The 14,341-nt window shown below is 33.7% G+C and overlaps 1 protein-coding gene across 7 annotated transcripts; it reads right to left on the bottom strand.

Annotated features, from left to right (window-relative positions):
- Positions 1 to 468: 468 nt before the first annotated feature.
- Positions 469 to 11,911, bottom strand: LOC106667063 (embryonic polarity protein dorsal-like). 7 transcript variants are annotated; one of them, XM_014394717.2, is made up of 11 exons: positions 11,636 to 11,910; positions 9,067 to 9,144; positions 8,291 to 8,368; positions 6,682 to 7,137; positions 5,842 to 5,985; positions 5,683 to 5,781; positions 5,389 to 5,522; positions 5,232 to 5,328; positions 4,164 to 4,217; positions 2,053 to 2,121; positions 469 to 1,539 (listed from the first exon to the last, which is right to left on the bottom strand). In XM_014394717.2, the coding sequence occupies exons 2-11, from the start codon at positions 9,095 to 9,097 to the stop codon at positions 1,046 to 1,048; spliced, it is 1,656 nt and encodes a 551-aa protein (XP_014250203.1). In that variant the 5' UTR covers positions 9,098 to 9,144; positions 11,636 to 11,910; the 3' UTR covers positions 469 to 1,045. The 7 variants fall into 7 exon arrangements, with proteins under 7 accessions (XP_014250203.1, XP_014250205.1, XP_024081108.1 ...); XM_014394719.2 differs by lacking the exon at positions 2,053 to 2,121 and having other exon boundaries at positions 11,636 to 11,911; XM_024225340.1 differs by lacking the exon at positions 8,291 to 8,368.
- Between the last annotated feature and the right edge of the window lie 2,430 nt (positions 11,912 to 14,341).

The raw sequence follows: 14,341 nt of genomic DNA, 5'->3' as shown, positions 1-14,341 counted from the left end.
ATGACCTGAAAAATATTACTGTTTTGGTTTAAACAAAGAGATACATAGATTAAAGCAAACAGGAAGCACATTTTTAATCGAGCAATTGAGGATCATAGAAATAAACGTTGTGCTGATTATGTTTGATCACCTGTACTGTATGTCTATCACTAACTTGTTTGGGCTGATGCAATTAGACATTTTAATTGACAGACAAAATCAGAGAAAAAGAGACGGACAAGATGATCACAGATGACCAAGCTACTACCATTAGTATTATGTGCATAATTATTGCAGATTTTGTTAAAAACTATAAAATAAATCCTTTTAAAAATTTTCTTGTATACAAATAAAGTTTGGGTTAATAAATGAAGTTTCTTAAAAGAAAAGACTTTCTACTCTTAATCCATATTGTATGATGATAGCAGCACAGTGTTGTTGATTGTCCAGAATGGTTTGTTTATTTGCATTGAAAACCAAAACAAGAAATAAATTAAACATTTTCATCAAGATTTTATTCTTCTTACATTAAAAATAACAATTACCTTTCTTTCAGAGAAATTTTAATATAGGTTTGTGGCTTAATTTTCATGAACTGCTATTGTTTAAACATTGATGTGATTATATGCTCAAAAGAAATTTATATACAATGTATTTTTTGGTAAGAAAAATGTTTGCAAGAATATCTTGTCAGATCTATAGCGAATAAATACTGGAAAGGCTATAAACTCTTATTTACAAAACAATATTTCTGTTTACAAATACCGTTTTTGTTTATATTGTTATATATACACTTTAATTCTTAAAATTTAACCAAACCATTACATAACCTTATACATTTACCTTTAATTTAACAAGAAATATAAAATTTAGAAAAACTAGACTACATGGGCTGATATTTAAGCAAATTTGTGTGATGTATATTTGAAATGACACAAGAGATTCATATACTACAATTATGATAATTCATACGCATATTATTGTCGTTGGCACACAGCACATTTGTACTAAGAAATAAATTGCACATAAAAAAGTATGGTATAAGCATGGTAACCAAAAATGAGCATTATGGGTTGTCAGTTGAACTAAAAAATTCTTTGTATGCCTGGTTCGCAATTGTTGTGATGCTATCAGACATATTCATATCGGATTGAGCATTGGCATCGTTAAGAGACAGGTTTGCAGAAAGGTTGGCTGAGAGGTTTCCAGCATCAAGAACGTTTAACTCTGCAAGATCCTTAGAGTTAAGCCTTTCAAAGTTTAACTCGACATTGTACTGCTGAGTGTCCATATCGAGTATTTCGGTTGTATTCGGTGCCTGCATCACATTTGATGACGTCCCTGGCATATATTGTTGGTATGTGCTTCCCCCGACTCCTCCCGCAGGGGAAACAAAAACGTTCTGCTGGTACACGACCCTGGTAGGCACTGACGTAGGTCGGGCAGGTGAGCTATTTACAGTTCCGCTGTACTCGAGGGGGGATGGTGTGCTAGATGTGTACAGTGGAGAAAGCGAATTGTTCACTGCACTATACCTCATGTAGGGGTTGGGACTTGTATCTAAACAAAATGTAATATTGTTTTTAAATTTGCCAAGTACATATGTCAATTTAATTGCTTATTTTCAACTTTAATAAGGACCTAAGATTAATAGTTATTTATAGCAAAAGATATTGCGAACATCGATGAAAAAATTTTATTTACTGTTTCTTTTTGGTTATTTATTTATTAAAAATGTGGAGCTTGATGAACAAAAAATATTTATTATTGTTATATTTTTGAGAACGCCATTCCAAACTCTCACTGAATAGATTGCTGAGGATGAGAGGAGATGGATCTTGAAAACTTGTTTGATTATTTCATCAAGCTCCATATATTAACTTGCGAGAGACCAATGAGATATATTAATAAGGTTTTATTTACTTGGACATACACATAAAAATACAATAAACAACATTTATATCTTTACACATAAATAATGTGATTAAAAAAAAAAAAAAAAAATGGTATGGATCGGATTTTATTCAAGAAGGGACAAACAATATTTATTTAAGAAAAACATTGAATACAAACCGACGGGTTCACACTTGACAGGGAGTGTTTGCACAGAGACCGGTGGTATGTTGTCAGGAACATGAATTGCTAAAATAAAATAAAAAAATAAGTTGCAAACGTTTGTACTGCATGTCAAGTGCACAACATGCAAAAAATAACACACATGCAATAATTATATGTTGATAAAAAGTAAAAATATCACATTTAGAAATAAAGCATCATCATAAAGTGAAATAAAAAAGTATTTTCCTTTTACTTGTCATGCATTTTTTTTACATTACCATAATATAACAAAAATAAAATATAACTACAACTGTAAAACAATGAACTGAACAAATAGAAACAAAGGAGTAACAAAAAGTTAATTAGTTGACTTTCTTTTAATGCAACTATAAAAAAACTGCAAAACAATTCTGTGCCAATTAATATGACTTACCTACACATATACACTAGTTAGCTTTGGGCAGTTGCTCTGAATCACTCAGAGAACACCTGAATCATATTTTTCTTCTCAAATTCCAAATTAAACTTTTTTTCTAGCTTTACATTATTAATCTATCTCTAAGAAATCCCTATTCAAGAAAAAAAGGAAGGAAAAGGGAAAAGAGCAGCTTCTTGACTTTCTTATTTCAAGTTATCACGTAACCAGAAAAGTTAGTGCAGTTGTTTATTTGTTTTTATTTTAATACCGATAATTAATATTGCTATTTATATAGGTGGTAATCCAAGTTTACATCATATAATACCAAGAGGTGAGAGAAAATGTGTCAGTTCATGAAGAAAAAGTTGAACAGTTCACTGTAAATTATAAACTATTTTCTTTCTCCAGGCTTCAAAACCCGTAATTCATGCATGCTTATTGTATTAATTTTTGTTAGGCATTAGGAAGGCTGAGGCAGCTCATAAAATTTTGCACTGAGTTCAGCGATGAACAAACAAGTTAGCACACTGCCCAAAAGTAGTTTTTCGAAATGTGCTCCACCAACTGTTTTTGATTCAATTGGACAGGGCCATTATGACCTGCTGTTACCTGTACAGGATCCATTTTTCGTTTCAAGTGACAATCCGGTCAAAAAAGCCAATGCTTTGCAAGTGTGAATTTATGAGGAATCCATTTGCTCAGCTTCGATGTCTTCCCAAGTCAATGTAAGGTAGAGCGAATGGTTTCATCGCTTATACTGACACTCTGTTGAGCTCCTGACTGTTTGACTCACATAAAATTTGAAAGCTTCTCTCAATTGGTCATAATTCAAGATAGAAAGTCTACCAGGCCTTGATTCGCCTTGAATCCATTGATCCAACAAACTTTTAGAATCACTTTTGGGCAATGTGCTTACATTTAATTTTTTGCATTTTATTATTATTATTATTTTGAACATTCATGAATTATGGTTTTGAAGCCATTTCACAATTTACAGTGAACTGTTCTGGAACTTTTTCTTAATCAACTGATGCAATACCCTCTTTGCACTACATGATGTAAACACCTATCCTACTATGATATAGAAATTAATTAACTGTATTAAAACAATAACAATTGAACAACTGTACTAACTTTTTTGTTTACCTGGCATTAGACCAATAAAAAATTTGGCATATTAATTTTTCCCAGATTTATGATAGCATTATGAGACAATACATATACGAGGTCTGTATTTTTCAAGAAGCTATTCTTGTTTGTGAATACCATAAAGAAGACAAATATTTTTAATTTTTTTTGTTAAATAGTTGTATTTCTAAAAATGCCTTTGCATAAAATATGTTCAAATTTATACAAAATTTATCACAAAATACAGTAGTTTCTAAAACAGAAGCGGTACAATGAGACATAGAAACACATTTGCTTTGTACTTCCATGTACACACGCGACATATAAAAATTACCAGAGATGAGTGTCATTTGGAAATATACAAATAGTATGAAAGAACAAAATATTTGCCTGATAAAGCACATTTACAAAAATTACCCATTATAATTCCTTCACCAGCATGCAATTGCTGCCCATTTGTCATGCTTATCAAAACACAAATTAATTTGTATTATACAATTTGAATATGTATATATAAATGCCAATGACCCATCACCTTAATATTTCCAAGTTAACATTTTAATATAAAAGAATAACTCACTCATATCTGATTCGGTGTTAAACTTTTGCCTTTTCCTTTTTAACATTGCTGGGTCTAAAATGATAATAAATTGTATAAATAAAATATGAAAATATTGAATAAATAAAAAGAGAAATGGTAACTTCAACAGGTAATCAAAAATCACTCTGAATAAAAAAACAAAATTAAAACCAACTGCAGTCTTAACATTTACATTAAACCTTTGAAAACTCAACCGATGAAAACAAACATTAACTCTCCTTTTAAAACTATTTACATAATGTTAATTTCAAGAAATGCATCCAATCATTTATAAATAAGTTTAAGTTGAAACTTTTTGTGCATCAACTGAGCTGTAATAAAATGACATTTCATCGAATTCTGATGCAGTTGCATGGGGAGCAACGGAAGTATAAAGAGCATAGTGTTCTGCCTCAGTAACATCAATCTCTGGCTCTTTTTCGACAAAATTAGCGGGAAGGGATCGGATACTCCCTCTTGAAGAGAGATTCACCTCAGATTTTTTTTTCCTCTTGTTCGTAGAGAACAATTTTTTAAAGAGGCTCTGTTTTTTTGGTGCTGGCGTTACAGTTTTGGAATCATTCTTTTTGACACGTTTTGGGGGAAGAGGAGGAACGGTATCCTCATTATACTGATTGACTGTGTTCTCTTTTCTTGTCAATACTGGTTTGGCGGCAGTCGGCCTTGGAGGGACGATATCTTCATATCGTTGATTTGTTTCCATGATATCACAAGGATTTTTCATCGCCATCTGCATACTTGTGTAAACGCCCAATTCATTTTCATTGTTGTTATCACATATCAAATCTTTTACTAATAACTGTTCTAGATCTTGATCCATTTCTAAATTGTCATCTTTTTCAATTTCATTAACAAGCACAACTTTAGGCTGGGGGACATTAGCCACTGTAACTGGCTCAGATACTATATCAGATTGTCTATTGTTATTTGAATCTTCTTTCAACTGGTCTCTTTTTAACTTTGAGCTTGTTTGGAGAATGTTTGAAAAAGTATTGTAGTCAGCTTTTTGGCCGATACTGCGTCTTAAGGACCATAGGAAAGGCCTACCTGAGTCTAGTGGTGTTATTAAAAATGGAAGAGGGTCGCTGAGTGCATTATCCGATGGCCTCCTCAGTTGAATTAGAGCTTGTACCGGCTGGTCAATCTGGGAACAAAATGTTGTTTTTTAAATTTAAATCGGTAATGGTTTTAAAGGATAACTTACCTCTAATGTTCTGTACCGTGGGGTTCTAAAAGCTATAGCTACTTGTTTATGAACTTGAGTAGGAGTAAAATCACCTAGCCCTTCCCACACAACCACCCCATCATTTTCTTCATAAAACCTCACACTTATGTCCTCTAAAACAAAATATTTACAATTCACATAAATAATTTTTGTTTTGTAAAGTCTAGAAAGACAGAAAATTAGAAATTAAATTGATGTTTAAAATAATGAAGTAGCTAAGAACATTAATACTATTATCAAAACTAATTATCTTACAGATAGAATATTTATTACCTTTTGCTACTTTTTCACAGAGCAGGATTATTTCTTTTCCTCCAGCTACTGAAGCAGAACAATGGCTTAATTTACAAATGATGAGATCTGCCATGGCTTCTACAAAAGGGATTTGTATTAGTGTGGTCGGTTCTATTAACCAAAAAACAGAAAACTCACTTTTGTCATAAATTGGCTCAGAAACAACAGGTTTTAATGGGACAGTGAATCTTCCTCGTTGGGGACCTTCGATAAATGCTTGGAAACACAGTCTGACAGCATTCAAGTCGATACTGCTGGCCTGTGTTTTGTGGCCAAAACCAGCTATAAAAAACAATAAAAATCATTACTGCAATTTCAAAAAATTTCTAGAACACGGCTGATAGACATGTTTTTGAAAGTTAAATTTAATTAAATAATAATTTAATTAAACCTTCTAAGAACAACAAGCATATTATTACTAGCTTCGCTCAGGTAATATGAAAATTTGAATAATTAATTTCCAAAACTGTTATTTGTACAGAAATTAATTGAAATAATTAATATGAGCAATTATGACCACCAAACGTATATGGATTTATATCATACATTAAGAGAATATATAAATAGAAACAGCAACCTATATTTTGATCAATATTTAGCTCCTTAAAAGTATTAAGTTAATTTTTTTATTAACTTGAAGAAAATTTATGAAAATATAACATGGCAAAACTGCATCTATGTCCTTCCTATGTTCATAAGGAACACGTCTAAAAAAATTACATCAAAATTGGACCAGTAGGTTTTGAGATTACTTGTTACATACAAATAAACTTTCCTTCTTTATACTGCTAGTACAGATTATCTGAATAGTCTCGTTTTTTATTTTAAATTAAATTGAATTTTGGATACCAAGAAAGCTACTCTAAAAAACTTAGGTCATACTTAATATTCATAACGCATTATATAAAAAGATTAGAAAACACGCTCATAAAAAATAACAAAAACTCAAATTTTAAGAAATTAAGTTGATAAACTTACTTCTAAATGGATCGACCCTGATTTCCTCTCGGATCTTAAGCGCTTCCTCGATGTCCTTCTTCTTTACACACTGTATACCAAGATTTGCAAAAGAAACGATCATGTTGTCATTGTTAACTTCGACAGTACAGACGCCTTTTTTACAGCTCTCTTTGCCTACGAGGTTATGTGGATGAGGCTTGTATGGTTGGTCCTTTGTTACACACGACACTACAACAACAGCCCGTCCCTTGTAACCGACAATCTGTACTGTGGGGAATGTCTTGTTCTCCGTTGTCGAGTTGACACCAGGGATGCTCCCAGCAGAGCGGCCTTCGCACTCATAGCGAAATCTGAGGGCCTTGGAAGCAGGCTGTTCGATGATGTTAATGTATGCCAAGCTAGTGGCTCCCTCCGTTGGACCTCTTCTTGTTCCGTCCATTGACCCAAATGCTGGGTCTGTTTCAATCACTTCAACTGTGAATAAATAAAATCAATCAGTCAACGAAACAGAAAAAATTGTATGAAATTAAAGCAATAACAACCATAATCATGGATTTTTACATCATAAACATTTTTATGATTTGATAAAAATAAATATAAAATTCAATCTCCCCATTAAAGAAGCAGGCATACATAGGCAAAATAATCAGTTATGTTTTTAAATTTCATTACAGTGCATGTAGAAACTGAATGGTAATGAAAATAAACTATCTAAACTATACACATTATAGACAAAATAGCAATGTTAGCTGAGTTATGTGATCCTATACCAGTGCAACTGTTTTGTATATATAATTAATCTCACTATAAGCATATACTGAATAACACATGCAAATATTCGACATTCCATTATACTTCTAACTACTCCTACAATTACCAAAGCTCTGACCTTGCCTACAAAGCCAGCGCAATCAGCAATTTATTTATGTTTCATTTATAATGCATAGTAACATTCTATTTTGTATTGATAGGTCGAAGTGTACCAAACAGTATATGTTGGAACATGCATTATAAACAAATGTGAAATGTAAACAATACCTGTCTAATATTTAGTGACCATTATGTAATGATTACTTAATTATGATTACTTACTTATTATTACTTAATTACTTACTATTATAATGATTGTGAGATGCGGTAAGAAAAACATTTTTTTTATCTTGCCAAAATTTCGATCTTTATTGAGATCATCTTCAGGGCCTGGGATTTTAAATTATACTGTATAATTTAAACAATGTTTATAAATCCCATGCCCTGAGGATGATCCCAATGAAGATCGAAACGTTGGCATGATAAAGAAAATGTTTTTCTAAACCTACATCACACTAGACTGCATCTCACAATCTCTAAATAATTAATACCAATGTATGTTCTGTTACAAAAACAGTAGTTTACAAAGGTTATCTATAAAATACCAAACAAAAAAGTGAATGGGAAGTGAGAAGTTTACAAAATAAAAGATAATGACAGAATAAAGTTTGTTGGTTACTAAATATTCAGGAACAGTTTTTATCCGAACAACTTTCAAATGAAAAATATATTTATATGTATAAATGCATGCAAAGCCAAAAAACAGATATTCTTTTTACTAGCTCTGTTGTGATGGAGGATTTCAGTTCATACTTACTGACATCACTAATATTTATTGCAGAGTTGTTCTCTTCGAAATGTCCCTCCATACTGCTTAGATTATAGTCATACGATTCTGTAAACCCCAATACAACACATCACAATCCCAACAGCCACAATAATAGAAAAGCAATATATGAAATATGTAATAAACACGTCTAACAGATATTTTTATTAGTTGAAACGCCCAAGCTAGATGATGTTAGAACACAAAACTATTTGTGCATATTATTCATGTACAATTGGTGCAAACATTAAGTTGAAAAAAACCCAACAAAAACCAAATAAAATTTCCTATAATAAACATGTAGTATTACATATAGTATTAGGTTAAAATATTAATTGGACATTTTGATCAATATCAACCACTTTACACTGTAAAAATAATCTCACTGTAAGAAAAAAACATTTTCTTTCCACCTGTTGTGTTTTTCTACTCACAGCCTTAATTCAAAGGAAGCAAACATGCTGTTAAGCATTTTAATAACATTAATCAGATGGAAATTCCACAACACAAAATTTTTGCGGCCTTGTATTAATCTAGCCCTCTTATGATTATCAGATATGAAATGAGCTAAGTAGCTTGTTTTCCATTAATACCGTAATTATTAATTTTTTTTTCAAATTACACAAAGCAAACAATAAGAAGTCTAATTTAATTTTATGTAGAAACAAGTTAATAAAAATCCTTCTAAGGCAATGATCATTTGGTCATATTCTCTTTGGGTTAAATGTAAAGCAAAAGAAACTCAAACGAAACCCTCTTATACAAACCTAAATTGTTTCCTAGATAACTTCCATACATGATTTTAATCTTCGGCCTTATTTCTTTTTTTAATTATTTACCCCGTCCTTAGAAACAAAAAACAGTTTCTCAAACAAAGCAAATAAAACAATAATTTAAATTTATATACACATATCTTATATTAGTAATAATGATTTTTCAATATCTTGCTATCGGTGCTTTCTTTTTGTCATGGTAATGTTGGGAATGAGTTGGTCTTCAAGGAAATTTGAGACTGCATTAGAACAAATTTAAATATGTCAACCTGTGGACATATTTAAGGTTGTTTTGCCCTGATGATGACCTTAAAATAGGTCGAAAGCTTGGCAGTAACAAATAAATCTGCTTTCTTCTTCAAGACCATACCTTGATCCAGAGGGTTTGTGAGTTAATAACTGGTCGATATTCCTACATTGAAAACAGGTGATCAAATATGGAAGCTTCCCTGCATCGTCTTTGTTCTAAATAATCCCTGCTTTCCTGCTTATGTATAATAAGTTTAACCACTCGGCCACAACTGCTTCATGAACTGAACTGCCGATTAACTTGAGGGATCAGTGTCGGCTATTTAAATAAAAAGAGGGGTGAATTACTTTACCTAAATTTCACCCTATGAGTTGAAAAGTAGGGTTCATTTTTTAGCTGTATGACCGATGTTAGAATTCAAAATGCGACAACTTGGTGTCCATTCTTTTACAGAAACAAAATTAAAAGAAATGCTAAACACTGCAGACAGTTTAAATTATGCTTGCTCTGCTTGGCGTTACAGATATTATTTAGTTAATGAATTTAAGTATTAATTTTTATCTTATGTTATATTATTGTTGATCATATTAAACATTATTTTATGCTATATGTTTTTGGTTTAACTATTTTTTCAATATTTGAATGCAACACAACTTAATTGTTAATTAAAAGTAAAATTATAATGTAATTGGTTGCTATCTTTATGTTCGTTTTCTTCTGTATTCTTTTTATTTATTATTATTATTGTAGCACAACTATGTATCACTCTCCGGCTGACGGATATCCAAGCCGTAAGTTCTTTTATTCAAAATCCTTCTTAAATAAAGCATCTTATTATTATAATAATAAATTTTAAGAAATCAAACAATCTGGGAATATGCTCTAATTTGTATAATTAGGAGTACCTTTACTTTTAGTTTTGCAACTTTATAGTTTTTACTATTTTGTTTGTTTCAACAAAACAGGAAGAAACAATATTCACTCAGCTAATAGGGCACTGCAGGCTCACCCATGGGTATCTTATGGTTGGAGAATCGCTTTCTCTTTGCGAAACGTGTGGGAAGTTGGTGGCGACAATAAGGCATGTAATCAGGTATCGTGTTAAATTCAACCAGGCCAGAAAACAACGAGATTCTTGGGGACAAACCCTCCAATATAGACAATCTGTTTCCCTTCTTATAAGCCAATATTTTCATTCCGACATCAAAAATGCCCTAATTGTCTAATTTTTAACCGTTTTAGGTATTAATTTCCTATACATGAACTTAACAAAAACCTTATTTTACTCGGTCCTTCCAGGTTGGGAAAAAAAACCTTGTAAGGATTATTGCTCAACATCTAGATTACTCTAGCCAGCGGGGTATGGTGTGGATTGAGCTTCTTGGGGTGCGGGTGCACACCTCCCTGGGAGCCTTGGGTCACACACCCAGATCTGGAGGAGTAAGGATGTTGGCAGTAGCAAGCACATCCCTAAGATGATCTGTGTAACAGCAAGTAAATACAAAGATGATAAATTTTGGAGTAAAGAGGAGTGCCCGGGGGTGTGTTGGGACTCTGGGCTTACCTCCTAGTTGATTCCACGACTGGCCACTAAAATTTGGTGATTTATGAGTGTTAAGGAACAATGTAAACCGTTGAGGTTGATCGATTTTCTATTAAAGAAAAAAATGGTACAACTGAAAGCTAATTTTTCATGAAAAAACAGCAAATGGGCCCTTTTTTTATGAGGGTTTATTATTTTTGATTTTAGGTTGGTTTTCAGCCTCGATTCATTAGCAACACAAGATTACCAGACGATCGCATGTGGCTAAATTCTTGTCTTGCCTTGTCGGGATATAAGCTCAGACTTCAGTAAACAATTTGGCAGCAACAAAAACTTAACTCTATTGTATAAAAAATGGATTAAAACTGTTAGGTTTGTATGTAAAAAGCGTCGTCTTATAATGTTTATTTTTTTGAGTACTAGTTTTTGTTTAAATCTAGAAATGCCGTAATGAAACAATCTCTTATAAATAGAAAGGGATGTCACCGAGGTAGCTGAAACCTCAGATGTACTATAAATAGTCTGAAATTCCAGGGCTCTTCGAATAATTTTCGACTTCCGATAAAAAGTGGTCGGGTAAGTATTTGACCGTGTCGAAAGGTGAAAAAAGTCGAAACGTAGAATGAATGCCGTTTGGGTACAGAAAGAAAGTCGTCGGATCGACTCGCCCTTCCGAGAGCGGTCGGTGGAACGAGAAGCAACAAGTAGACACACACGACACCGCTTCCGAAGAAGCGCGGATGACACTCGGATAAATTGTCCAGACTCACCTTTATGTTTTCCATGATCACCACGACAGGATAATTTTTTTTTTTTTTTTTAACCCAGTCCCGTTTGGATGTTCAAGGACTTTCGAAAATCACACTCGAGAACACAGTTGTACGTAAATACGATAAAAATATTTTTTGTAAATATGTAGTAGAAGTTTTTTTTTAAATCAGTTTCTGCCCGGTTTCGAGTCCGAGGCGGATCCCTGAAGCAACACACTCCTACTCTCCAGTCTCCCGTTAAACGACTGAAAAAGGCAGATTATTTCTGGAAAGTGGTCTGCAAAAGACCACTGAAATAAACCGGCCGTTGATTGGCCGACCGACATGCACTGCGCAGTTCCGCCATTTTTTCGAATTTCGCCCACGAGCCGCTCGCGTGTTCGGCCACTTCAGCATTCAAGGAACAACACATTCTCCAGTCGAGTAAATGGACTGTGAAATCTTTAAGTACCGACAAGTTAAAAAGAAACAATGTGAACAAGAAACAAAAAAAGATGTCTATAAAATATTATCGCAAAAAAAAACTTTGCAAAACTTCAGAGTTTCTACGAGACTGCGGTTGCAAACTACAATTTTGAATGACAGAGCCTTCAGTCGGGCACTCGCGGCTTCTCTGGACGCACAAAGTTCTCAATTTTACCTCCTATCTGATCCTAAAACTCAGGGGTACCACAAGTTTCTTATAACCCATCTACAAGAGATTTTGTATATACCGACATAATCGTATATTCCGCAGACTACTACTACTACTCTTCTAGAAACGATCCGTATTACCTATGCGGATGATACCACCAACCTTAAAGAAAGTCCCTTAAAGACATTGTCATTTCATCCAGAAACCTACAAAGCCTTGCCACATCCCTTGAGCAGTGGTTCACAGATGACAATAAACATACAATAATGTGAGCATGTCACTTTCACTCTTCGGAGAATCACCGTTTCCATCTATTGGTAATATGGTAATGGTAAAGATGCTACTAGGAAGCGGGGTTTGTGCTCCCCAGGCTCTGCAGCCTTCTGTCTTATTGCTTCCTATATCCCTAGTTCAGGGCAATAGAATCATTCCTTCTTAGAAGTACCAGATCACTGCTACAATTTCATTCCCTAGGTTGTTTTCTATATGCTAGGTTGTCTCAATTGAGCCGTTGCTTCCCATTCAAAAATGATACGAGTAGCTGTTTCTTCCTCCTCATTACAAAATCGGCAGATGGGATCATCGTTATATATGCCCATGTTGTGTAGATGTTTCCTCAGATGCTAGTGACCGGTTAATAGTCCTGTCACACCTCTGATTCTACCGCTCTCCAATTGCTCCCATCTATTACAATAGTATCCCTTTCCCAACAGTTAATGCAGTCCGCTACCTTGGGCTGAACTAAACACCACACACTTGGGCTATACATCGACAAACGACTCAAAAGACTAGAGCTAAACAGACGATTCAGACTTCTCGAAAGATTGCTGGATAAACGGTCAAAACTGACTTTACAAAATAAACGTCTCATTTATATAACTATTTTGGGACCCATTTGGACATACGGCATCGAAATTAGGGTAACAAAACGTTACAACCCCCAACGTATCTAATCCCTACAATCACAGATCCTTCGAACCATCGTCAATGCTCCTTTCAATATATCCAATCTTACCAATTACAATGACCTTAACATCCAATTTGTAATGAAGAAGTGAGAGCCCGCTACAAGAAATTTCACCAACAATTGTCCAGTTACACAAACCCTCATGTCAGAAACCTTTCATCCTCCTGAATGTGATTACTGTTGATATTTGTGATCACTCCTATATAGTCATCTAGTAAAGAGTAATTCCACTTTTTTCTGTTTTATTTATACTTGTGTGTACTTTGTTTTGTATTACGCTGTAAAATGCTATCAAATTTACATAAGCGCAACAATTAACGTAGGGTAAATAAATAAAGAAGAGAGAAAAAATGACAGATCATTTTTTGGCAAAATTCGGCTCAGCATTTTTCAAGGCAGCGCATCATCATCCATCAACTGGGATATGATATGCTTAATAGCCGATAATGATAATGATACTAAATTCCATTTAAAATTATCAAATTTCTCCTAAAAAACACCACAGTGCCTCTCAGATCCAGAGTCACCGAAAAAAAAGACTCCTATTTCAAGCCTACGAATGATCTATCAATTAGATTATGATATGCTTAATATATGATTATGATGTAGATGACGTATTAGTCGGGGTTTGTAGATTGCGCCCTTTAATAGGCTTTAAGAGATGTTGTATCCAACTTCTGTACTTATAGCACACCGGTGAGTCCTAGGTCATCAAGGAACTTGATTGGTATGCCCGGTTTCAGTGGTTGAATTTCTTCTATAGTCACATTGTACGTCCCAAAACACGTCCTCCTGCGCGCAAGTGTAGTGCCATAATGTTAGTTGTTGTGTTGGTGTTTTCCTCTGCTTAGCAGAATTTGCACTTGTGTTGTTGGGTTAGTTAGTTTCAGATGTCCATTTAGTTTGCAGTGTCCTGTTAAGAATCCTATCAGGATTCGCAGTTTTTCCTGTTCCTTTATTGCATTATGTTACCCCTTTCCTTGCAAAGTTTGTTAGAAGGTTTTTTTGTGTTCGATGAGTGAGTTCCATTGTTCCCTCATTTCCTTTTATCCTTTTGTCTGGAGTGTGAATTGATAGGGTGGATTCCTATACCACAGAAGGGCTA

This window comes from Cimex lectularius, unplaced genomic scaffold, assembly GCF_000648675.2.
Source record: "Cimex lectularius strain Harlan isolate CLEC.00 unplaced genomic scaffold, Clec_2.1 scaffold97, whole genome shotgun sequence".
In the NCBI taxonomy this organism is placed as follows: Eukaryota; Metazoa; Arthropoda; class Insecta; order Hemiptera; family Cimicidae; genus Cimex; species Cimex lectularius.
Note: the sequence above shows the minus strand (reverse complement) of the source record. Positions and strands in the feature narration are given on the sequence as shown.

Excerpts from the sequence above, each read along its gene's own strand:
- LOC106667063 (XM_014394717.2), bottom strand. The coding sequence starts at position 9,097 with ATGTATGGAAGTTATCTAGGAAACAATTTAG. Across the intron at positions 5,329-5,388 it reads CACGGTACAGAACATTAGAG|ATTGACCAGCCGGTACAAGC; the intron begins GTAAGTTATCCT and ends TTTTGTTCCCAG. Across the intron at positions 2,122-4,163 it reads TAACACCGAATCAGATATGA|CAATTCATGTTCCTGACAAC; the intron begins GTGAGTTATTCT and ends ATTTTATTTTAG.